The sequence below is a fragment of the Myotis yumanensis genome, unplaced genomic scaffold, assembly GCF_028538775.1.
Source record: "Myotis yumanensis isolate MYYU_CA2020_CCGP unplaced genomic scaffold, mMyoYum1.0.hap1 SCAF_2, whole genome shotgun sequence".
NCBI classification, from domain to species: Eukaryota; Metazoa; Chordata; class Mammalia; order Chiroptera; family Vespertilionidae; genus Myotis; species Myotis yumanensis.
In genome coordinates this window covers 107,413,580-107,440,240 of record NW_027223753.1, presented here as the reverse complement: position 1 = coordinate 107,440,240, position 26,661 = coordinate 107,413,580, and the positions used below count along the sequence as shown (strand labels likewise).

General features: G+C 37.6%; 1 protein-coding gene across 1 annotated transcript in view; it reads left to right on the top strand.

The window, feature by feature from the left end:
• Positions 1-457: 457 nt before the first annotated feature.
• Positions 458-26,661, top strand: part of PLSCR5 (phospholipid scramblase family member 5) — a 49,106-nt gene continuing 22,902 nt past the window's right edge. The window contains exons 1-3 of the mRNA XM_070403741.1: positions 458-470; positions 8,099-8,262; positions 25,729-25,771. Coding sequence (XP_070259842.1) covers positions 458-470; positions 8,099-8,262; positions 25,729-25,771 — 220 coding nt within the window. The remainder of the gene's footprint in view (positions 471-8,098; positions 8,263-25,728; positions 25,772-26,661) is intronic.

Genomic DNA, 26,661 nt, shown 5'->3' with positions numbered 1-26,661 from the left:
TATACATGATAGAATATTTTATCATGACTCTGGCACAGGAGATTTATAGCAACCAGGAAAATAGAATGTCTAATGTATAGTGAAAGCAAAAGTGTATACTCCAAGGAACACAAAAACAACTAAGTGGAAACAAGACTTTTAAAATGAGTGTTATATATTTTCCTTTTTGGTTTTCATTATTTTTAAATTTTTCCTTCAACCACCAAGTAATATGATGGTTTCTGAGTAGAGTTTACCTTTGTTGGTAGCTTCGTCTTCCCCTGTTGTTCAAAGTGATAAAATACAGCTCTCTGGAGGCCGAATGAAGCATTCCCTTCCTCTGTTATTTGTAAGTTGACATGGAGCAGACAGACACCTTCTGAAGTTTTATTCATGCCATGTTTCCTCTCCTTGCTGCAACAAGAAAAACCTTTTCTTTTCACCTGGCTATCTTTGAAGACGTGACTCAGAAATCTTCATGGCCTCTAAAGGTAAGAGTAATATAGCCAGCTAATAAATTTTTCTTCATATTATGACTCAAAATCTAGAGATTGATACTTTAATTTTTTAAATTTTAACTTCAAGGAGCATATTGCATTAAATAAATAAAAACACACTATCTGATAGAATGTGAAAGTTAAGCTATAAACAATGTCTTAGCTATAATGAATATAATAGTGAATTAATAAGAAAAGCTTCATAGCAAAATTTAGAATGGAAATATTTAATGCCAAACACAAGAACAGGTTGATCTTACAAGTTTAAAGGGATTTGAAGAAAACTTTTCACACATAAGTTAAAAAGTGTTAAAGTACAGTTCAGTGTTTAAAAAATTTCCATTTGTTGTTGAAAATAGGTGATACAATCATTTATTATAATGAATTCAACATGTGTTATCAGTAAAACTTAAAAATTTAATGGACTAGAACTAAATATTTCTGAATTACAAAGCAGAAATTCTTTCAAAATGTCTTTGATAGTAAATTTTATATATAATAACTAACTTAAGCAAGCAGGTTAATTAGGTACTGGAGGAGGGAGCTGGTAAGTGTTTCCTCAAATCCCTAAAATTGTATAAATATCATTAGTGTTGTCTAGCTTTTCTTACTTTAAAGAACTTCTCAAAAAGACAAGAGATATAATTGCTTTTTAAGGTAATGAATTGCATTCTTACTAGAAACACTTGTGAAATTATAAAAAAAAAAATGAAATTGCAATGTGCTTTCATTCCATCATCAGAACAAGCCATTAAACTCTAAGCTATAATAAAAAGTTTTATCATGAATAACTATGATTAATAATTGGTGGAAACCTAACCTAGTTACTCGTAGGGTATTAGAGTCTACCAATTTAAAATATCCTAAATTAAATTAATGATCCATTCAAAGAAATGTGTATGCTTCTTTGCCTCTTTCATCAAAATACACACCGGATGCTATTTAATATGGAACAAGCAACGTAACTTTTATTTTTCATCAACATTTAATGTATACCAGTCCCTGAGTATCATTGAAAAAGCTCAAACGAATTGTGAAATATAGGCTTGAGACATCAAAATCATTCATTTTAATATGTGTGCTTCATTTTTATATTGAAGACAAAAAAATCTTGGCAGGTCTTTTCTTTCATTTAAGACTAACACTAACACTTCGTTCAAAACACTTCATCACTTTATAAAATAAGAGTTATAAAACTATAGCCTGGAAGGTAAAGAGTTGCAGAGTACTTGAAATATTTATGAGCTAGTTATACATTTTTAAAATAGTAGATAGAAATTCAAAGCCAGATGGAAATTCAAAGGAGTTTCTTCTTTATCTGGTGGTCTGAGTCTTTGAAGAAACGTGTGACTAGAAAGCAATACTATGATCAGAATATGATTAACCTACCAAGAAAGCAGTGAAGTTCATTAATGATAAGTGCTCAACACTAAACTTAGAGGGAAAACTTCTGGTGGAAAACTAAAATTCCTGCAACCAACTCAAAATAACCTGTGGAGTGGGTAAAACATCTGTTAGAGTCCCTAAACTGCTTAAAGGGAATAAAAATGAAGCGTTCTTTTGATTTAGAAATCATGTTTGAGGTGGCAAGTTGAATTATCATCATTATTTACTTAAACATTTTTGTGGACAGTTTTCTTCGGATACATTTAAAGACATTATTTGTAATATCATGAATGTTTTCTGGCCCATGAAACTATATAGGCAATTATAATTTTCCCAGGGAATACAGGCTTATTGGACATTTCACACATTTTGTAGGCAGTTCAATTTGCACCACTAAATCAAAGGACAGTCTGAATACTAGACGTCATTAAAACTGAAAAAATATTTGTGTAGTCTGAAGCCCCCTGTTAGTGTAAATAAACACAATTTAATAACAGGTTGGTATGAAACTTTGTTTTAAGTTTGAGAAAAATGGATTTTCCAGGATGATCAAACCTGATAAGAGATCTCTCTAAAGCACTGGTTCTCAACCTTCCTAATGCTGCGACCCTTTAATACAGTTCCTCATGTTGTGGTGACCCTCAACCATAAAATTATTTTCATTGTTACTTCATAACTGTAATTTTGCTACTGTAAACAATATGTAATTATATATGTGTTTTCCGATGGTCTTAGGCAACTCCTGTGAAAGGGTCATTTGCCCCCAAGGGGGTCGCGACCCACAGGTTGAGAACCGCTGCTTTAAAGGCTGCTCCAATGTGAACTGAAATCCCAGAAGATGAAGCAAGTGATCTCAGAATAGGGACCCTAACAGTCTCCAGCTACTGGAGCTACTAATGAATAAAGACTTCGGACATGATCTGCTGTGGGCCCATGTGTATTAATTCCCCTGGACCTGCTGTGATGTCTAAGAAACTATACAGACCTGGGTCAGGACTGTAGAGCCACTTGACAGACACTCAATAACCTACTACATTTTGTTACAGCAGACATAGATTACATGATAAAATTAGAGTAATTTGCTAACCTTTTTTAGTAGTAACATTGACAGAGAGAATATAATAATCTTCTACCAGCTATTATTAGAAATTGATTCCCACACGTGTTTTTTTAATTAAAGGATAACATGAGAACAGTAAAGAACATAATGAGCATCCAACTTAATCTGTATGGTTTTTAAATAAGATGCACTTGTGTAACTACCACCAAGATCAAGATATAGAACATTTCTAGTACCTCATAAAGTTCCATTTCCAGTCACCAGCCATGTACCTTAACTCCCAAAAAGCTCTATTCTTAATTTTATCATCATGAACTAGTTGTCCCTAGATCATGATTTTGCCTGTGTGTTTCTCTGAAAGTCAATGGCAACAGTGCTTTGGCACTAATACTGAAGAAAAGATGTCTGTTGCCTGTTATTTTTCAGTAGTTATTACTACACTAACCATTAACTCCTCTCCCAAATCTGATGTAGTGCTATGTAGTCTTCCTCTCAGGTTACCACTTAGGGTCCCATTCAGGCTCCTTCTCAAGTGGAAGAGGAATTAGTTCTAAAGCTTCTATGCTCTGTGTCTGCCCAGATCTGAGAGAAGTTCAGAATGGGGTCCTTGTGGGAAGCAAACTGCTATGTTACGGGTAGGGAGCTCTATTTTAGTAGGGCCAAATGAAAAGTTTGTTTCCATATGGTCTTAACCCCGAAGCTTGTCCAAATTCTAAATGCCACAGAGCAGTACAAACATCTGTCTTTGTCTATTTTTTTTAATCTTAAGGTTAAATAAATAAATAAAGGAATAATCTGCTATTGTTCCTCTTTAATGCCACACCTACACAGAGCCTTAATGACCTCCCATTACTAGAAACAGTTTATGTCAGTGTTCAAAGGAAAATTTCTTTGATGCGTATATCTCTTCACCAGTTTTTTTGTGATTTTTTGAAAATCCCTAGGTGCTCATCCTGGCTAAAGTTGAATTCTCTTAATAATGAGGAACTTAGTATCTCCAAGGGTAATTCAGTCTTTTTCCAAATTTATTTTTTAGAGATTTAAAAGATTCAGAAAACACCCCCTCCACATACACATACACAACTTACATGAATTTGAGGGTCAATGCTGAAGAGAGATTATTCTAATTTATTGTGAATTATTATATAGATGTCACTCTAACTTTAGTTTATGTATGAGAATAGTTGTTCAAATCTTTGTGCAATTGGAACAAATTTCTTTTTTATAGTAAACCAGAACCATTTCCTTTTTTTTTTTTTCAGACTAAATCATTTATTGGTATCATAAAGTTAATACATTTTATTTAGGCTTCAGAACCATTTTCTTTGTCCTTTCTATTCATCTGTCTTTAGAATAGTCTGAATTATTTGTCTTTATAATGGCCCCTCTAATATGTGAAAGGTCATGAAACTTAATCCACACCTACACTCATTCTAAAACTGCATAGTATTGATAAACTAAATGAATGCACATGTGATAACTTGTTAATTAATGGATTAATAAATATGAGAAATAAAAACACTGATAATTTTTTTTAAAAATTGGTATCTATTGAGGAAAGTATCCAAATGGCAGTCATATGAAAAGAAAAAGGAAAAATAATTATAGAAAGAATTATTTCTATTCTTTAACAAAGAAGAATGCTTTTGTATGCACTTATTAGGGCTTATGCACAATTTGACACAGGCTCCAGATTAATACAGGAGAAATAGCAATCTCCAAATTTCAATCTAAGAGATCATTGAAATAGCAACATTTTTACCTGGCAATAATATAAAAAACAGGTGATTCTCTAAAAAAATCCAAACATTATAGAAATCTGTAATTATTTTATCTTAGGTGAGCTACAAAGTGATTCATTTTGTGAAAGAAAAAATTTTTAGTCCTGGCAGGTAGTTTAGTTTGTCTTCCAGATACCAAGGTTGCAAATTCAATCCCCAATCAAGGCACATACATTAATCAATCAAGGAATGCATCAATAGGTGGAATAACAAATTTATATGTCTCTCTCTTTAAATCAATAAAAAAATATATTTTTTAATTTTAATGCTTTTATACAAAATACTGAGACCTAAGCTAATCTATACTAATAAAAGGGTAATATACTAATTAGACTGGGAGACCTTCCGGACGTTCTGGACAAAGCCATGGTGGCGGGGCCTAGGCAGAGGCAGTTAGAGGCCTAGAGGGTAGGGCAGTTGTGGGTGATCAGGCTGATGGGGGGCGGGGCCATTGGGGGTAAGCAGGCCAGCAGGGGGGGCAGTTGGGGGCAATCAGGTCATCAGTGGGGGTCAGTTGGAGATGATCAGGACAGCAGGGGGGGATTTGGGGGTGATCAGGCTGGCAGGGGGGCATTTTGGGGCAAGCAGGCCAGCAGGCAGAGTGCTTAGGGGCAATCAGGCAGGCAGGCAGGCAGGCAGGTGAGCAGTTAGGAGCCAGCAGTCTCGGATTGTGAGAGGGATGTCTGACTGCTGGTTTGGGCCCGATCCCTATAAACCAGCAGTAGGACATCCTTTGAGGGGTCCCGGATTGGTGAGGGTGCAGGTCAAGCTGAGGAACAGCCCCTCCCCCATGCACAAATTTTTGTGCACCAGGCACTGCAGTCGGACATCCTTAGCACTGCTGAAGAGGCGGCAGAGGCTCCCACCACCACCGCTGTGCTGGCAGCTGTCAGCCTGGCTTGTGGCTGAGCAGAGCTCCCACTGTGGGAGCACTGCCCACCAGGGGGCAGCTCCTGCATTGAGCGTCTGCCCCCTGGTGGTCAGTATGTGTCATAGTGACCAGTCATTCCCAGTCATTCTGCTGTTAGGGTCAATTTGCATATTACCCTTTTATTATATAGGATAGAGTCCTGGTGCATGGGTGGGGGCCAGCGGGTTTTCCCTGAAGGGTGTCCTGGATCAGGATGGGGGTCCCACTGGGGTGCCTGGCCAGCCTGGGTGAGGGGCTGATGGCTGTTTGCAGGCTGGTCAAAACCCCCCAGTGGGGCCCCTCACCCCATGGGGGTGTGGCCAGCCTGGGTGAGGGGCTGATGGCTATTTGCAGGCTGGCCACAGCCCCTTCAGGGTGGGGGGGTCCCACTGGTGTGCCTGGACAGCCTGGGTGAGGGGCTGAGGGCCGTTTTCAGGCTGGTCATACCCCCTTCAATGTGGGGGTCCCCACTGGAGTGCCTGGCCAGCCTGGGTGAGGGGCTGATGGCCATTTTCAGGCTGGCCACGCCCATGGGCTGGAAGCAGGTATCTGGGATTTATTTATCTTCTATAATTGAAACTTTGTAGCCTTGAGCGGAGCCCAGGTCCGGCCAGTGCATGCGGGAAGCTTGGCTTCCTCCATTGCTGGGGGCAACCTGAGCCTCCTGCTTGCTCCAGCTCCGTGACCGCTGCCATCTTTGTGATGGAGTAAGGGAGTGACGGAGTGAAGGAGTGATGGTTAATTTGCATATTACTCTTTTATTAGGTAGGATTAGATATTACGTTGTCCTTAAGAAGCCCATAAATTAATTATGAATATTCTCATAGTATATAGAATTAAACAATTAGTTCTCAAAGTATATCATCAGACCAGCAGCATTAGCTTACCTGGGAGCCTATTAAAAATGCAAATTCTCAAGCCCCACCCCAACTACTAAATCAGAAACTCTGGAGTGAGGTCCAGAAATCTTGTTATCACAAGGTCTCTAGGTGGTTCAGGGGCTGGCTAAAGGATAAGAATTACTGAATTAAATTTAGTCATCACAGCATGATTGTTAAGTACACAAAGTAATCTTCTAATTATGAGACACCCTCATAATATTTGGGGAAAAGAGAATTTCCCTTGAAAGTTATAATATGATTCAAAACCTATATCTAAGGTTATCCTTTTACGAGTAGAGAATACTTGTTTCCTTTTACCATTCCCTTTTATTTTGTAGTTTATAATTTTTTAGCTCTTTGAACAGAAGTCTTTAAGGCCTTCAAAAAATATATTTTAAAAAATCATGTACTTTGCCCAATTATCTATTTTTTCTCACAGCTACTGCTAGCATTCTTCTACATTCATTTTCTCTGTTTTGGGGAGCAAATGGTAGTGACAGTGAAATGGAAAAATGAAATAAAGCCCACTGCCTGAGAGGACATATTTGCCAATGCTATTTCATATAAGGGTTTAATCTACAAAATTTACAGGGAACTCATAAAACTTAACAAAAGGAAGATAAGCAATTCAATCAAAATATGGGCAAAGAACTTAAATGAACACTTTTTGAATGGAGACACTTTTCTTGCTGAGAGATATATGAAAACATGCTGAAAGTCACTGATCATCCAAGAGGTGCAAATCAAAACAACAATGAGATATCATTTCATACCTGTCAGAATGGCTATCATCAACAAATCAACAAACAACAAGTGCTGGAGAGGATGTGCAGAAAAAGGAACACTCGTGCACTGCTGGTGGGAATGCAGGCTGGTGCAGCCACTGTGCAGAACAGTACGGAGTTTCCTCAAAAAGTTAAAAATGGAATTCCCATTTGACCCAGTAATCCCACTCCTAGGACTATATCCCAAGAAACCAGAAACACCAATCAGAAAGGATGTATGCACTCCTATGTTCACAGCAGCACAATTTACAATAGCTAAGATTTGGAAACAACCTAAGTGCCCATTAGCAGATGAATGGATTGAAAAACTGTGGTACATCTACACAATGGAATACTACGCCTCTATAAAAAAGAAGGAACTTTTACCATTTGCAACAGCATGGATGGAACTGGAGAACATTATGCTAAGCGAAAAAAAAAGCCAGTCGGAGAAAGATAAATATCACATGATCTCAGTCATATGTGGGATATATGATCACCATAAACTGATGAACAAAAATAGATCCAGAGACAAATGGCAAGGGAGATGGGGGAGTTAGAGATCAAACAAAGGACTTGTATGCATGCATATTAGCATAACCAATGGACACAGACACCGGGGCGGTGGGGGCTTGCCCTCGGGGGTGGAAATGGAGTGGTGGGAGGTCAATCTGGGAAAAAGGCGACACATGTAAAACTTTAGACAATAAAAAAATGAAGTAAAGGGCAGCAGAAGAGAATCTACCCACTGAATTAAGAAGTAACAAACATTATAAGAAAGACTAAATGTAATGGTCTGTCTGAGTTTAAACGTAATCTGGGATTTTCATTCTCTTGTAGATGCACAGAACCAAAGAAGCAGAGGCCTACCTGGTTTTCTTCCTGGAGCTTCAGACCCAGATCACAGCCTTTATGTCTCACCTTCCAATCCAGAGAACCAAGTGTGGCAGTCAGGTCACCCTCCACCAGGCAGCCTCCCTCCTGGTCTAGATTATTTAAGTCAGGTGCTTTTTATTTCTCTATTTCTATATATTTCCCCTTGATATGAATACAAATGTGATTTCTTGCTTTTCAACCAAGGTTGAAAGACTTCAACAAATAACTTACTGAATTAAGAATAGTATTTTGAAACATCAAATTATAATTTTTTATTTTATTTATTTCTATTTTGAGGGAAGAAATTTATGTTTACATTTATTACCACTTTTAGTTTCCTTATTTATTTGACAGAGTAACAAGAGCACATTTATCCTCATTGCTCAAAGTATCAGCAAATTGATCTTCAAACAATTGTCTAATATGTATGTCTAGATACCTAGAGCTATTTAATTAAAGAATATTTATTGAGTACGTGCTAAAATCAAGGCACATAGAAAACATAAAACCTAGACTCTTTCACCCAAACATTCTTCAACCTAATTGGCAAGACAAAAAATGTTGACAAAAAGCACCAGGCTATGTACCAAAGCCAGATAAGCACACAACTGTAGCATATGCATAGAAGGGGGAAAAGTTGTTATACCTGAAGAGAGGCTTCTACAATGATCTTAGAGTTCATTGTTTTCAACTGAATATCAAAAGGTTGATAGATATTTCCAAATCTTAACTATTGTACATTATGCTGCTATGAACATAGGGATGCATAAATCCTTTCTGATTGGTGTTTCTAGTTTCTTGGGATATATTCCTAGAAGTGGGAACACTGGGTCAAATGGGAGTTCCATCTTTAGTTTTTTGAGGAAACTCCATACTGTTTCCCATAGTGGCTGCACCAGTCTGCATTCCCACCAGCAGTGCACATGTGCTCCTTTTTCTCCGCATCCTCTCCAGCACTTGTCATTTGTTGATTTGTTGATGATAACCATTCTAACAGGTGTGAGATGAAACCTCACTGTTGTTTTGATTTGCATCTCTTGGATGATTAGTGACTTTGAGCATGTTTTCATATGTCTCTTGGCCTCTGTATACCCTCTTTCGAAAAGTATCTATTTAGGTCTGTTGCCCATTTTTTTGATTGGGTTGTTTATCTTCATTTTGTTAAGTTGTATGAGTTTCCTGTAAATGTTGGAGATTCAACCCTTATCAGAGATAACATTGGCAAATATGTTCTCCCATGCAGTGGGCTTAGTTGTTGTTTTGCTGATGGTTTCTTTTGCTGTGCAGAAGCCTTTTATTTTGATGTAGTCCCATTTGTTTATTTTCTCTTTAGTTTCCATTGCCCCAGGAGCTGTATTGGTGAAGATATTGCTTTGGCATGTGTCTGAGATTTTGCTGCCTGTGGATTCCTCTAGTATTTTTATGGTTTCCCGACTTACATTTAAATCTTTTATCCATTTTGAGCTTATTTTTGTGTATGGTGTAAGTTGGTGATCTAGTTTCCTTTTTTGCATGTATCTGTCCAATTTTCCCAACACCATTTATTGAAGAGACAGTGTTGACTCCATGGTGTGCTTTTGCCTCCTTTGTCAAATATTAATTGAACATAGTGGTTTGGGTCAATTTCTGAGTTCTCTTTTCTATTCCACTGGTCTATATGTCCGTTCTTGTGCCAGTACCAGGCAGTTTTGAGAACAGTGGCTTTGTAATACAGCTTGATATATGGCCTTGAGATAGCTTTGGAAACAGCTAAGATTTGGAAACAGCATAAGTGCCCATCATCAGATGAGGGTATTCCATCTACACAGTGGAATACTACATTGCTGTAAAAATGAAGGAACTCCTACCATTTGCAACAGCATGGATGGATCTGGAGAGCATTATGCTAAACGAAATAAGTTAGTCAGAGAAAGATAAATATCACATGATCTCACTCATTTGTAGAATATAATGAACAACATAAACTGATGAACAAAAACAGAACCAGAGACAGAGAAAGCATCAATCAGACCATCAAACCTCAGAGGGAAGGTAGGGGAGAGTGGGGGTAAGGGGAAGAGATCAATCAAAGGACTTGTATGCATGCATATAAGCATAACTAATGGGCACAGACACCAGTGGGGTGAGGGCATGAGTGGGGGGAGTTGGGGGCAATGGGGGGATAAGGACACATATGTAATACCTTAATCAATCAAGAAAAAAAAGGTGGATGGAAATCCAAGGGAAATCAAACACCAAGTTGATAATATTGTCTTTGACATTGTGCATCTCCAAGCCAATTTGCTTAAAAAATCATATTATTATATATAGTCACTAGTCATCATTGGATTTATGGTAAGCCTTATAATGATAAGGCTTATAATAATTCAAGCCTTATAATAATTCAGTAAAGAAATATCATCAGAATTATGTGACACGTTAATAGCGATTATATATGTACAGTTGTTGTTTGAGCATTTTATTCTACAAAAGATTAGAAATACACTTACACTAATATTGAGATGTGAGCACATCTGCTGCAATTTTCTGCTTGTTTGGCATTCTTTCAAAGTATAAAGTTTATCTCCTTTAGCAAAATGAAATCTGTGTTAATTCCCTTAAGGTATAAGAGATTTCTGTTATGCCTGATAGGTTTAGCTGCATGCAGCATATGTTCCTGGGAAAATGTTTATTATTGCAGATGCTTTCTCCAGAAACCCACTGGCAGACAAATGTACTTTAGAGACTGCAGAGCTCAGGGAGATGTGTAAAAGAGCTGACTAGAGTTGATTAACTGCTGCAAGCTGTTTGGGAACATTGTCAGACAAGGTTTTGCCAAGGATAAGAGTGATAGACCAGTAACAGAGGGCTGATTTTTGATGATCACATACGGTCATCACATATTCTTCTTCCGTCCATGAATGATGACACACCTAGAGCAAGATGCTTGACATGAATACATTTTTTTCCACATTCAATAAATAGAGGTATAAGCTCATTGGCTTCAGTTATAAAGCAAAGTCAATTTTCCAAAAATATATCTTTGGCAATATTTTACAGAATACAAAAATATACCACAAATTGGTAAATATTTTATTTCAAAAGTAAAGATAGTCTATTCATTTTACACTAAAAAAATACATATTTGTTTTAAAGCAGTGTATTTTTAACAGAATGAATGACCATTTTAAAAGCTTTATACCACAAGTCTGTAAGAGACATAGAATGCATTAACTTTTATCTAAGAACCATAAGAATGAAGTAAAGTTATGAACTTTTGAAAATAGTACATTTTTTCTGTAAACAAACAGAAAAATACACAAAAATATACAAAATTCTCTAAATTAAAAATATCAAAGTAAATTTTTTTTAAAAAATCATCTATTCTTTTTTAATCAAGTTCACTCAATCACTATTGAAAATCTTTTTTTTTTCACTTACAATTTGTAAATAAATTCCCAGGTGTGTGTGTATGCACATATGTATATATGCATATTTGTAGATGTATATTTTTTATGTAGGTTAAACCTAAGAATAATATAAAGCTTCTCCTTCCAGATTAGATTAACATGTTCATAATAGTCAGAGACATTTTATTCTACAAGTGTCAAAGTATAATTATTATAATTTATTTACTTAGAGATAAAAGTAGTGAGTTATAGTCTACAAAAAATGTAAAGATTCAGCTTATTTTGAAGTAGAGTTGAACCTTGAACAATGCATAGGTTAGGGACACTGATCCGCTGAATAGTCAAAAGTCCATGTAAAACTTTTGACTTTCTCCAAATTTAACTACTAATATAGCCTACTATTGACTGGAAGCCTTTCTGATAACATACTCAATTAACAAAAATTTTGTATGTTATATGTACTATAAACTGTATTTTATAATAAAGTAAGCTAGAGATAAAGAAATGTTATTAAGAAATCATAAGGAAGATAAAATATATTAATAGTATTTATTGAAAAAAATCTGCACATAAGTGGATCCATGCAATTCAAATTTGGTTTGTTCAAGAGTCAACTGTACATATATTAAATGCAATTACTGAGACTTGTAAACATGATAAATTATGGAGAAGAATTTATTATTAAGCTATATATTCAATGCTATCATTAGATATCCATTCTACAACTTTCATACTTCAAGAGTACTTTATTTGCCCTGACACCTGAATATATGATTCAGTAAAGTTTAAAGTTTCCAACAATTCCCAGTTTATATATTAATAGCAATTGATGGAAAGGGCTCATTTGGACCATGGTTGATATATGGCCTAGGAATAAAGGAAACTACAAGAACAACCAAAATGAGACCCTCAAATGTAGATTTTCTCAAAAGATAGATCAAATCAAATCAAATGTTTTTACAGAAGATGGGGTGAATATTAGAGTAGAGAAAATATGGAAGAAAGGTATTCAAAAGTTCAATAGTATCGCTAAAGAATTGTTTTTACCAGGTTCTAAGATTAGTTTAGTGATGCCAGTGTAACAGACTGGAAAGAATATCAAAATTGTCTACAGTACAGCCAGGGTTCAAGTCCTGGCTTAACAATTTCCAAACTGCAATTCTGGGACAAACTACTTAATCTACCTGGGATTGTTTCTGCATATGTAAAACAATGATATCTACCTCTGAGTTCTTATGAGAATTAAATCAGACACTATGTCAAAATATTTAGCAGAGTGACTACTACAGAGAAGTCATTAAACAAACAACTGCTATTATTAGATACTAGAGGCCCAGTGCACAAATTCATGCACCAGTGGTTTCCCTCAGCCTGGCCTGCGGAATCAGGCCAAAACCAGCTCTTTAACATCCCCCAAGGGGTCCCGGATTGCAAGAGGGCTCAGGCCAGGACGAGGGACCCCATTGGTGCACAGTGCATGATCAGGTGGGGAGTAATGCAGGAGGTTGGCCAGCCAAGGACGGACCGCGGGAGGGCTCCAGGGCATGTCTGGCCCTTCTCACTCAGTCCTGATCTGCCGGACTCCAGCAGCAAGCTGAGCTACCAGTCGGAGGTCTGCCCCCTGGTGGTCAGTGCATGTCAAGCGAGCAGTTGAGTGGCCTTAGCATATCATTAGCATATTATGCTTTGATTGGTTGAATGGTCGACCTGTCAACTGGACACTTAGCATATTAGGCTTTTATAATATAGGATTACAGAGGTACAATTTCCCTTTCCATTGTAGAGCAGATCTTTTATTTTTTTAAATAATTATTTATGGTTAAAAGTATTACATAGGGTAGGGTGGGCTGGTGGGGGTTAATGGGGGAACAAACCCCCACCAGCACACCCTCCCCCCCAACCCCAGGCCCTCACTGCCCATTGTCTGTGTCTATGGGTTATGTATATATGCACACAAGATCCTTGGTTGATTACCCACCATCTTTCCTCCCCTGCCTTGCCTCTGAGATTCTGCACTCTGTTCCATGCTTCCATGTCTCTGGATCCACTCCATTCATCAATTTATTTTGTTACTTAGATTTTTCCAATTTGTTACTTCTTTTCCAATTTGGATGCTTTTTATTTCTTCTTGTCTGATTGTTTTGGCTACCACTTCCAGTACTATGTCGAACAGGAGTGGTGAGAGTGGGCATCCCTGTCTTATTCCTGTTCTTAGAAGAAATGGTTTTTGCCCATTGAGTATGATGTTGGCTGTTTGTTTGTCATATGTGGCTTTTATTATGTTGAGGTATGATCCTTCTATTCCCACCTTGCTGAGGGTTTTCATCAAGAAAGGGTGTTGAATTTTGTCAAATGCTTTTTCTGCATCAATTGATATGATTATATGGTTTTTATATCTCAATTTTTTATGTGATGTATCATGTTTATTGATTTTCAGTTTTATACTATCCTGGCATCCTCAGAATAAATCGCACTTGGCCATAGTGTATGATCTTTCTAATGTAATGCCAGACTCAATTTGCTAGAATTTTGTTGAGAATTTTGGCATCTATATTCATGAAGAATATTGGCCTGTAATTCTCTTTCTTTGTATTGTCTCTTTTTTAAAAATATATTTTGTTGATTTTTTTTTTTTTTACAGAGAGGAAGGGAGAGGGATAGAGAGTTAGAAACATTGATGAGAGAGAAACATCAATCATCTGCCTCTTGCACACCCCATACTGGGGATGTGCCTGCAAGCAAAGTACCTGCCCTTGACCAGAATCAAGGGTTAGATGGGACCCTTCAGTCTGCAGGCCAATTCTCTATCCACTGAGCCAAACCAATTAGGGCTCTTTGTATTGTCTTTATCTGGTTTTGGGATTCAGGTAATTCTGGCTTCGTAGAAAGAGCTTGGGAGTGTTCCCTACTCATGAATTTTTGGAATAGTATGAGGAAAATAGGTTTTTGTTCTTCTTTGAATGTGTGATAAAACTCACCTGTGAATCTGTCTAATTCAGGGCTTTTGTTTGTTGGAAGTTCCTTTTTTTATTATCATTGCTTCAATTTCCTCCAGAGTTATTGGCCTATCAGTTTTTTTTATTCTTCCTGATTGAGTTTTGGAAGGTCATACTTTTCAAGGAATATGTCCATTTATTCTAAGTTGACTAGTTTGTTGGAATAGAGCTGCTCATAGTAATTTTTTATGAGTCTTCATTTTTCTGTGGGGTCTGTTGTTATTTAGCCTCTTTCATTTCTGATTTTGGTTGTATGGGTCCTCTCTCTTTGCTTCTTTGTGAGCCTGGCTAGAGGTTCATCAATCTTGTTTATCCTTTCAAGGAACCAGCTCTTGGTTTCATTGATCTTTTGTATTTTTTTTTTTTTTGGTCCTATGTCATTTATTTCCACTCTGATTCTTCCTTCGTCTCACTCTGGGCTTTTCCTGTTGCTCTCTTTCTAATTCTTCATGTTGCAGAGTTAGATGGTTTATTACCAGTTTTTCTTGTTTGTTCGTTTTTGAAGTAGGCCTGAATGTTATGAATTTCCCTCTCAGGACTGCTTTCACTGTGTCCCATAGATTTTGTATAGTGTTTTTATTGTGATTTGTTTCCAGGATGTTTTTTATTTCTTCTTTGATCTCTTTGGTAACCCAATCATTGTTTAGTAATATGCTATTCAGCCTCCAAGTGTTTGAATTTTTGGGGTTGTTTTTAGTGTAGTTTATTTCTAATACTAGAGGCCTGGTGCACAAAATTTGTGCATGGATAGGGTCACTAGGCCTGCCCGGCAATCAGGGCCAATCAGGACCTTCCAGGTGCTAGCTGGGCCTTTCTTCTGGCTGCTGGCTGCCTGCCAGGGCCTTCCTTCCCCAAGCTGCTGGCTGCTGGCCGGGCCTTCCTTCCCTCAGATTCTGCATGCTGGCTGGGACCTTCCTTCATTCTGCACTGCCCCCTCATGGTCAGTGCACATCATAGCAAGTGGTCAAACTCCTGGTTGTTTTAACTCCTGAGGGGGCAATTTGCCTACTAGCCTTTTATTATATAGGATTATGCCATTGTGATCTGAGAAGATGCTTGATATGATTTTAACCCTTTGAGTGCCAACCAATATCCTAGGAACTATGAGTTAAGGTTTTTACATTTTTTTTCCCACATAAAGAGTGAACTACTAGCATCTAATAGTGATACTGCAGGAGGAGCGCAATAGCGCTCCCCACACTTTTGGTGAAAGACAGGAGGAGCGCGATCGCGCTCCCCTGCACTCTAGGGGTTAATTTTCTTGAATTTGGAGAGACTTTGCCTGTGTCCCAATATGTGGTCTATCTTTGATAATATCCCATATGCGCTTGAGAAGAATGTATATTCTGTAACTCTGGGGTGGAACGTTCTGAAGATGTCAATTAAGTCCATCTGATCTAGTAAGTCATTTAGGATTGCTGTTTCTTTGATGATTTTTTGTCTAGAGGCTTTATCCAGTGATGATAATGGGGTATTAAAGTCTCTACTATGATTGTATTGCTGTCTATCTCTCCCCTGCTATCTTCCAGAAGTTTTTTGTTTGTTTGTTTGTTTGTTTGTTTTTTACGTATTTGGGTGCTCCTGCATTTGGTTCATATATGTTTATCGGAGTTATATTCTCTTGTTGTGTCTATCCCTTTAGAATTATGAAGTGGCTTTCCTTATCTCTTATTATGGCCTTCACTTCAAGATCTATTTTGTCAGATATAAATATTGCTACCCAATATTTTTTGTTCATTTCCATTTGACTGAAAGATATTTTTCCATCCCTTCACTTTTAGTCTGTGTGAGTCCCTTGTTCTGAGGTGGGTCTCTTATAGATAGCATATATATGGGTCATGTTTTCTTATCCATTCAGTCACTCGATGTCTTTTGATTGGAGCATTTAATCCATTTACATTTAATATTATTGAAAGGTACTTGTTTTAACCATTCCTATTCTTTATGCCTGTGTTCTTTCCCCCTTTACTATTTCTTCTTTTTACAGCATTCCCTTTAGCATTTCTTGCATTGTTGGCTTGGTAGTAATAAACTCCCTAAGGCTTTTTTTTTCTGCAAAGCTCCTGATTTTCCCTTCAATTTTGATTTATAGCCTTGCTGGATAGAGTATTTTTAGATTCAGTCCCTTGCTTTGCATCACTTTATATACTTCCTTCCATTTCCTTTTGGCCTAATATGTTTCTGTTGAAGAATTATTTGATAATCTGATGGGCAATTTTTTGTAGGTAACTCTCTATCTCCCTCTTGCAACCTTTAAGATTTTCTCTTTGTTTTTAATGTTTGCCATTGTAATTATGACATGTCTTGATGTGGGTCTTTTTGGGTTCATCTTGCTTGGGACTCTCTGTATTTATTTGACTTTTTTCTTCCCCATATCAGGGAAGTTTTCTGTCATTATTTCTTCAAATAAATTCTCTAATCCTTGCTGCTCTTCTTGTCCTTATGACAGCCCTATCATATGTATGTTACTTCATTTCATGTTGTCCCAAAGCTCCCTTAGGCTCTCCTCCTGCTTTTTAATTTTTTTCTCCAGTTGCTGTTCAGATTGGGCTTGTTAATGCACTATTCGGTCCTTCGCTTCTCCTAGACTACTGTTGAAACATTCCATCACATTTTTGTGTGTAGCTATATCACTTTTGATTTTTTTCCTGATTTTTCCATAGGTTGTTGATCCAGTTCATGAACTATATGACCATTACTCTGGATTCTTTTTCTGACATTGCATGCCTTCATTTCATTTAGTTCCTTTCTTGGTGATTCATCTTGTTCTTTCCTTTGGGGATTGTTTCATGTCTCCCCATTCTAGCTATAACCAGAAGGTTCAAGAGCCGAGTTATGGGGGCCTGAGCTGTATGCAGCAGGAACATCGCGCCACCTGAGTATCACTGAAGAGCTCAAACACTGAGGTGTGTGGCTGTTGTGGGTCTGTGGGAGCTGCGCGCACCTAGAATCAGTGTCACTGGTGCTTGGTGTGGCTTTGCTCGTGCACCTAGAATCAGGGTCCTTGCACACATGTGCTGAGAAACAGAGTCCTTGTGCACATGTGCCAAAAATAAGAGTCCTCAAGCATGCACCAGGAATCAGAGTCCCCCTGTGCGAGCGCCAAGAACTGAGAATCAGAGTCACTGGCTCTTGGGTGCAGCCTCACTTGCACGCCGAAAATCAGAGTCCCTGGCCTGCTAGGGGGCCCTGGTTGCACAGCCACCCTGTGTTGGCAGGTGGCCTGCTCGCACATCACAGGTCATGCAGGCCCTATGCTTCTGCAGTGGGCCAGTGGGGAGGAGGATGCACTTTGTGACTCACAGAAATCTGTGGCCTGGATGTCTGGAGTCTCAGTGCCTGTGGGTCTGCAGCTGTGGTAGCATGTCTTTGTCCAGAGTGGCTGTAGGTTCCCGTTTTGCACCTGAGGCCATTTTGGGTGGCGGTGAGGCTAGGATCCTAGTCACAGCAGTTCTACCCTTCAAGATGGCGTGGTTTCTGTGCCAGCACTGGCTGCCCAGGTATGTTTGTAGCAGCAGTGGGGCCTCAAAGTGTATGATCGCCAGGTCCGCCAGCCCCTGAAAGTCCTGCAGGATCTAACTGTCTCTAACTCACACACACACACACACACCACACACATTCACAAACTCACCTTTAGCTCTCTCATTCTCTCACATTCTCCACCTCCCTGCCATCTTGCCAGTAGCCATCTTCCTTTCTCTCTTTGTTTCTTGATAAGTCAGCTAGTGGTAAATCAATTTTGTTTATCCTTTCAAAGAACCAGCTCTTGGTTTCCTTGAGTCTTTGTATTGTTTTTTGTTTTCTCTATGTTATTTATTTCAGCTCTACTCCTCATTATTTCCTCCCATCTACTTATTCTGGGCTTTTCTTGTTCTTTCTAGTTCTTTAAGCTGTAGGGTTAAATAGTTTGTTTTTGGTTTTTGAAAATATATTTTTATTGATTTCAGAGAGGGATAAATAGATAGAAACATCAATGATGAGAGAGAATCATTGAGTGGCTGCCTCCTGCATGCCTCACACTAGGGATTAAGCCCGCAACCCAGGTATGTGCCCTTGGCTGGAATTGAACCTGGGACCCTTCAGTCCACAGACCAATGCTGTATACACTGAGACAAACTGGCTAGGACAATAGTTTGTTGTTGATTTTTTTTTGGGGGGGGGGGGGGGGGCGGGGAGGGGTGCGTATGCCTGTAGTGCTATGAACTTCCCTCTCAAGACTGTTTTTTTTAATTTCTGAGGTTTTGGTTGTTGTGTGTTCACTTTCATTTGTTTCCAGGAAGTTTTTTTTATTTCTTTCTTAATCTTGTTGGTATCCCATTCATTGTTTAATAACATGCTATTTAGTCTCCATGAGTTTTAATATTTTTCTGTGTTTTTACTGTAGTTGATATCTAATTCCATTCCACTTTGTTCTGAGAAGATGCTTGATATGATTTAAATCTTCTTAAACTTGTAGAGATTTGTTTTGTGTCCTAACATGTGGTCTACCTTTGAGAATGACCCATGTACACTTGAGAAGAATTTATATTCTGCAGCTTTGGGGTGAAATGTTCTATCAATGTCAATTAAATCCCATCTGACCCAGTGTGTCCTTTAGAGTCACTGTTTCTGGGTTAAGTTTTTGTCTGGAAGATCTATCCAGTGAATTCAGCGGCGTGTTAAAGTCCCCTACTATGACTGTATTTTTGTTGATCTCTCCATTAAAGTCCTCTAGCAGGTTTTTTATATATTCAGAATCTCCTCTCCTATATTGGGTGCTTATATGTTTACTAGGGTTATATACTCTTGTTGGATCGATCCCTCCAATATTATGTAGTGACTTTTGTTTCTTGTGATGGCTTTCATTTTGAAGTCTAATTTATTGGATACGAGTATTGCTACTCCAGCTTTTTCTTTTCTTTTCCATTTGCATGGAAAAATTGTATCCATCCCTTCACTCTCATCCTGTGTGTGTCTTTTGTTCTGAGGTGGGTCTTTTGTAGACAGCATATAGTTGGGTCATGTTTCTGTATCCATTCAGCTACCCTATGCCTTTTGATTGAATCATTTAATCCATTTACTTTTAAAGTTATTATTGATAGGTACTTATTTATTGCTATTTTAATTCTGTATGTCTAGGTATCTCTCTTTTTCTTTTTTCTCATCTAGCAGTCCCTTTAGCATTTCTTGTAATGCTGTCTTGGTGTGGATGTATTCTAGCCTTTATTGATTGATTGATTGATTGATTGATTGCCTGGGAAGCTCTTCATTTGACTTTCTATTTTGAATAATTGCCTTGCTGAATATAGTAATCTTAGTTTCAGATCCTTTCTTTCTATTATCTTGAGTACTTCATGCCATTTCCTTCTGGCTTGTAGAGTTTCTGATGAGAAATCAGGTGTCAGCCTTATGGAAACTCCTTTCCAGGTAACAGTTTTCTTTTCTCTTGCTGTCTTTAAGATTCTCTCTTTGTCTTTAATTTTTGGCATTTTAATTATGATGTGTCTGGGTGTAGGCCAGTTTGCATTCTTCTAGCTTTGTGTTCTCTGTGCCTCCGGACCTTGTGGAAGTTTTTTCTTTACCAGTTTAGGGAAGTTTTCTGTCATTGTTTCTTCACACACATCCTCTATCCCTTACTCCCTTTCTGTCTCTTCTGGCACAACTGCTATTTGAATATTGTTATGTTTCATGTTGTCACACAGCTCTATTAAGCTGTCCTCCTGTTTTTAATTTTTTTTCTTTTTGTTTCTCTGATTAAGTGATTTTTTTCTACCCTGTCTTCTAATTCACTGATTCGGTCCTCAACTTCCCCTAATATGTTGTGTATTCCTTCCAATATGTTCTTTATTTGTGTTATGTCATTATTTATCTCTGACCATTCTTTTTTCATAGTTACTGTATCTTTGTTCATGCTGTTGAGCTTCTTTGCCATCATTACTCTGAACTGTTTCAGATAAATTTCTTATCTCTGCTTCATTTTCTCTTCTTCTGGAGAATTCTGTTTTTCTTTCATTTGGATTTTTTTTTCTTTGTCTCCTCATTTTAGCCATCTTTTTGGGTTTGTGTTAGGTAGATCCTCTATGCCTCTCAACCTCTAGTGCAGGAAACTGTCAAATGCTGTTTCTGACTAATTAGACCAGCAAAGACTCAAAGACTCCAGAGACCACCTCAGAAATCAGGATTTTAAAAAGATTCCCAGGTGATTCTAATGTGCAGCCAAGGTTGAGAACCACTGGTCTATAGACTGATAGGATTCTGACTTTAATGGCCCCAGACAATTGTCCTCAGGTGAGGCTAGAGTTTTTTTCAACAGGATGGGGTGGTTGCTTCAGTCTGGTGGCTAATTGTTATTTTTAGTCTCTTAAGTGGCCTCAGGGCAAGGTGCTTTCCAATAGGGTAGGTAAACTGTCTTCCCCCCAGGAAGGCAAATCTCTGTGTGGGAAAGATGTCCTTTGCTATGTGAGGGAATGACTCAGCACTGGAAACTGGGGGTGTCTGCCTTCTAAGTTCTAACCCCTATGTCCCCAATCCTAGCTTCTGCTCACACTACTCCAGTCCACTCTACCCTCCCTCCGCCAGAGCACAAGATAGGTGGTTCCACAGGATATTTTGTGCATTGGCCCTTTAAGAGGGTGCCCGAATTTCTAGCTGTCTCTTCCTGGAAATTCACAGCCACATGTTATGTGGGTACCCTTCTCAGGAGTGGTGCTCTCTGCTGGGGGGCCCATCTTGGGGATTAAACCACAGAATTCTCAGTGGCAACCCTTCACAGCTGAGATATCTCTCTGGGACTTCAGTTGCTGTCTGTGGGAGCCCACCAGCCTTTTCGAACCTCTGCCCTTTCCTCCTGTCTCTATGTGGTCTCCACTGTTGGTCCACAGTTATCAGGAAGTTTTTCTATATTTTATTTGTAGTTTCAGTTTGGTCCTGGGAGCATTTCCATGCAGCATCCACTTTCTCCACCACCATTTGTAATCTCTTTTCTGAAGAGCAGATCTTAATTGATGGCCTCTCATTTTCGAGACTAAAACTTGATCCATGACACTAATATTCAAAATTCTTAAATTCAAAACCTTAGTCTTGCCCTCATAGTTCTTCCTTCATTCCTAAGTTACTTCTACATATATCCACTGGTAAATCATCATGGATAGCTTTTATGAGGCTTATGTATTCTTTTCCCAAAGCCTTCCATTTTTTTCTCAAAAGAAGAGACCAGAACAAACAATAGTACACTAGAAAAAACTGATTATAATTTTTAAATAAATGTATTGAGGTGACATTAATAAAATTATATAGGTTTCAACTCTATAACTCTATGATACATCTATGGTGTGCCCACCAATGAAAGTCAAATTTCTTTCCAACATCATACAGTCTACCCCCTCTACCCTTAACTATACCTCTACCCTTCTTCCTTTTGATATCTACCATACTGTTGCCTATGTCTATGAGTTTTTGTTTTTTTGTCTTATTTGTTCATTTGTTGCTTTCAGTTTTATATCCCACATGTGAGTGAAATCATATGGTTCTTAATTTTTTTTCTGTCTCACGTATTTTGCTTAGCATGATATTCTCAAGGTAAAACATGTATGTTGTCACAAATGGCGGTTTTTCATCTTTCTTATGGCTGAGTAGTACCCCATTGTGTGTGTGTGTGTGTGTGTGTGTGTATCTACACATACACACACACACACACACACACATATATATACTAGAGGCTCAGTGCATGACATTTGTGCATGGGGTGGGGGGCCCTCAGCACAGCTTGCACCCTCTCCAATCCAGGACCCCTTGGGGAATGTCCGACTGCCAGTTTAGGCCCGATCCCAGCAATTGGGCCTAAACTGGTAGTTGGACATCCCTTTCACAATCCGGGACCACTGGCTCCTAACTGCTCACCTGCCTGCCTACCTGATCACCCCTAACTGCCCCTGCCCACTGTCCTGGTTGCCACCAACTGCCCCCCCCCCCACCAGCCTGTTTGCCCCTAACTGTCCCCCACCCTGCCGGCCTGGTCGCCCCCAACTGCCCCACTCTGCCAGACTGGTTGCCCCTAACTGCACTCCCCCTGCCAGCCTGGTTGCCCCCAACTCCCCCCCCCTGCTGGCCTGGTCACCCCCAACTCCCCCCTCCTGCTGGCCTGGTCGCCCCCAACTGCCCAACCCTGCCAGCCTGGTTGCCCCACGCAGCCTACTGTTGAGTCCTTTGGTCATCCCTCACTAACCCCCCCCTGCCAGCCTGGTCCCCCCACGAAGCCTGCTTGTTCAGTTGTTACTGTTACTGTGATGGTGTCCTGGACAATTTGCATATTCCTTTATTAGTAGTGTGTATATATATATATATATATATATATATATATATATATCTTATATATATAATATCTTATTTATTCAATCATCTATCAAAAGTTATCAAAGGACATTTTGTTCGTTTTCATGTCTTGGCCACTGTGAATAATATTGCAATGAACATAGGGGTGCATATATCTTTGAGAATAGATGTTTTCAAAAATTTCAAGTAGATACACAGAAGAGGGTTTGCTGGGTCATATGGTAACTCTACTGTGAATTTTTTTAGGAACCTCCATACTCTTTTCCATAGTGGTGGTATCAGTTTTTATTACCACCAGCAGTGAATGAGGACTCCTATTCTCCACAACCTCTCTAACACTTACTTGTCTTCTTGATAATAGCTATTTCAATATATGTGAGGTGGTATCTAATTATAGTTTTGATTTGCATTTTCCCTAATAGCTAGTAAAGTTGAATGTCTTTTCATATATGTTGGCTATTTTTATGTCTTCTTGGGAGAAGTAGCTGTTCAGGTCCTCTGCCCATTTTTAATTGAATTGTTTGGTATCTTTTTTATTGTTGAGTTGTATGGGTTCTTTATATATTTTTTATATTAACCCCTTGCTGGAGCTGTTATTTGAAAATGCATTCTCCGATTTGGTTGGTTCTAATTTTTTTATTTGCATAATTGTTAAAATAGGTTTTAGAATATTTAAAATCATAAATTATTTTTGGAAAATATTGGTTATAAATCTTAAGAGGCCACATGCACACTTTTATCAATAACAAGATTTGAATTAAAGAAATATTAGTTTTACCTTCACGTCAGTATATATAAGAATAAACAAAATAAGGTAACTTCCAATTTTTTTGAGTTTGTGATGCCCAATGCCAAATATTAGTAGTGTCTACTTCAACTTAACAATTACATATGAGTGTATTAGTGTGGAAGAGAATAAAGTACATTTAAAGACAACATAGAAAATTAACATTAGAAAAGACAATTGGCATTAGATTTTGTATTTATGATTTCAAGTACTGAATGTCAAATTTAAAATATATACAAATTCATTCATTCATTCTAAAAGCACATTTTTATTATTTTCTTTAAAAACAATTTGCATTACCTACTTTTTAATATAGTCATTTCTCAATTGTGTGAATACTGTATCCCTATAAATGGACTTCATTTCTAATTACGTAAGGAAAGTTTTACTGTTATGCATTTAGTGACATAACTTTTATTCTGCTTAAATTGATATTTTATCAACATCAGCAGGATATCTGATTTTTTTCTAGTCCAAAGGGAGGTGTGAGTGAAAAAATTTTCCACAGTAAGCTCTTTCTGCTGTAATTGAGGGCAATGAACTGCTGCATGACCCACTAGGAGTAAAGTTAGGCAGCGTTAGAACAAGCGGCCAGACATTCAGATCCTTGTTGTTTTATTTCGTTTTCTTATAAAAATAAGGGGAATCAACTTTTAAAAAATCACAGGGATTATTATTCACAGAGATTGTTTAAAAATCTTCTCAAAGTATTGATTCTAACAGCTACTCTTTTATCCATTACCACAGAAAGAGAGCATAGTTAAGCATAGTTTCTATTTATATTCTGGGCAAATCTGCATAGGAATCTTCAAGGTTCTTGTAATATCTTATTTTCACTTAAATAAAAAAAAACATTTTACTTTCTTTTTTAATATAAAATGTGAGTTGTGCCCGGCCAGCGTGGCTTAGTGGTTGAGTATCAACCTATGAACCAGGAGGTCATGGTTCGATTTCAGGCCAGGGTATATGCCCAAGTTGCAGTCTTGAGGCTTAGTGGGGCTAGTTCAGGAGGCATCCAATCAATGATTCTCAGCATTGATGTTTCTATCTCTCTCTCCCTATCCTTTCCTCTCTGAAATCAATAAGAATATATATTTAAAAATAAATAAGCAAATAAAATAAATGTGACTTGTATTCAACTGTTTTGATAATAGAGAACATGAAAAGCATCTAATTTCATATACTCTAGTAAACAGGTTGATAATATCTCCAAAAGTTTTCAAAATGTTGTGATGTAATGTTTCATAGCCCTCATGTCATCTTTAACAGTTAGACCTAATTGTATATAGTCTAGTAAACTGGTTAAGAATATCCCCACAAAATATAATGAACAACATAAAACTGATGAACAAAAACAGATCCAGAGACAGAGAAGCATCGATCAGACCGTCAAACCTCAGAGGGAAGGGGAGGGTGGGGGGAAGGGGAAGAGATCAACCCAAGGACTTCTATGCATGCATATAAGCTTAACCAATGGACACAGACACCAGGGGGGGTGAGGGCATGAGTGGGGGGTGGGGGGCAATGGGGGTATAAGGACACATATGTAATACCTTAATTAATAAAGAAAAAAAAGAAAGAAAAGATAAAAATCACAAAAGAAAAAATAGTATAGCTACTTCAGCCTATCTGAATTCCAATAACTGTCTCTTCAGCTCTGCGAGATTGTTAGACTCTGCTTTTACACAGCCTTTGCTGGGGCTGGGAAACAGACTCCTGCAGTAATATAGGACAGTTGTAAGATTTACTTCATTTTCTTCCTTCTCTTAGGTATCACAGTCCTGTTAGGCCTTTTTTCAAATATCTGAAAAGAACATTTTCATATATATTTTCTGTTTTTTAAGGTATTTATAGCGAGAATACAATTCCTGAATCAGTTAGGCTTTTTTCTTTTTTTGGACCAGTTGTCTAAACTTTAAAACATATAAAGTGAAATATTTTTTGAGCTTTTAAACAAATAGCCAATTTCCATGTTTCTTGGTCTTTTTGTGAAAATAAACATGCTTCTCAAATTTAAAAAAAAGAAAGAAAGAAAGAAAAAAGAAATAGAAGAATATTCCCACAGGTTTTCAGTGTTGTGATATAATGTTCCCGGTTCTGTCTCCCTCACAGTTAGACCTGATAGTTGTGCACCAGCAGGTGGAGCTTCTTGGAAGTAAGTGTATCTTCTTCTATTAAAGTAGTTGAAAATATTTTAGGTTTCAGAAGTTCCTTTATGTGTAAATATTTTATAAATGATAGTTAAATGTTTAGAATAACTTTATTTAAAAATAGCACTATTTTATTTTTAAAAAATAAACATTGAAAGTAAAATTATTAGGCTGACGAAAATAAGCCTAAAAGCATAAAACTCTCCAAGTCTTTGGTGATATGCCATTAGAAATCTAGCATTATTTTTAATCTTAAAATTATTTTTTTAAAATGTGATCATTTCTTTGGTTGCTAGTACTTTTAATTTTTCTTAATAATTCCAGAAATGGAAATCAAGTTTAAGACTAAATTTAAAAAAATTATCCAAACAAAATTCCAGTTTTATGATTTCATCAGTGATTCATCAAATTGGCAAATTAACAATAAACAAATTTACAAATATGACTAACTTGCAAATTACTTGAGTATTTTTGTTCTTAACATATTATATTATTTCTAAAATATGTCAAAATTGAAATAGATAATAGGATAACATACACCTGTAGATATATTGCCTGACAGAGATTTTAGACAAAATTCTTAGTATCATATGAGTTGTTCCAATAAATTTCATACCAATGACAGAATTATTATTTGAGTACAGCATTCGGTTATTGTTGACAGCATTGCTTTCCCAGTTGAAAGTGGTATTGCATGTTTCCAAGTAGAGCATTGATCTAGAATAAAAATTTATTCATCCCACAGCTCTGTTCTCAGAGTTTACTTTGACTTTCATGGAGAATCCTCAAGTTTTAGAGCATGGATGTAGATTTGTGTAAAGAAGGTACAATATTCTTAATAAATAATCTGTCACTATGTTTGTTTATTTTTCTTTTAAAGGCATGATACTAAGCA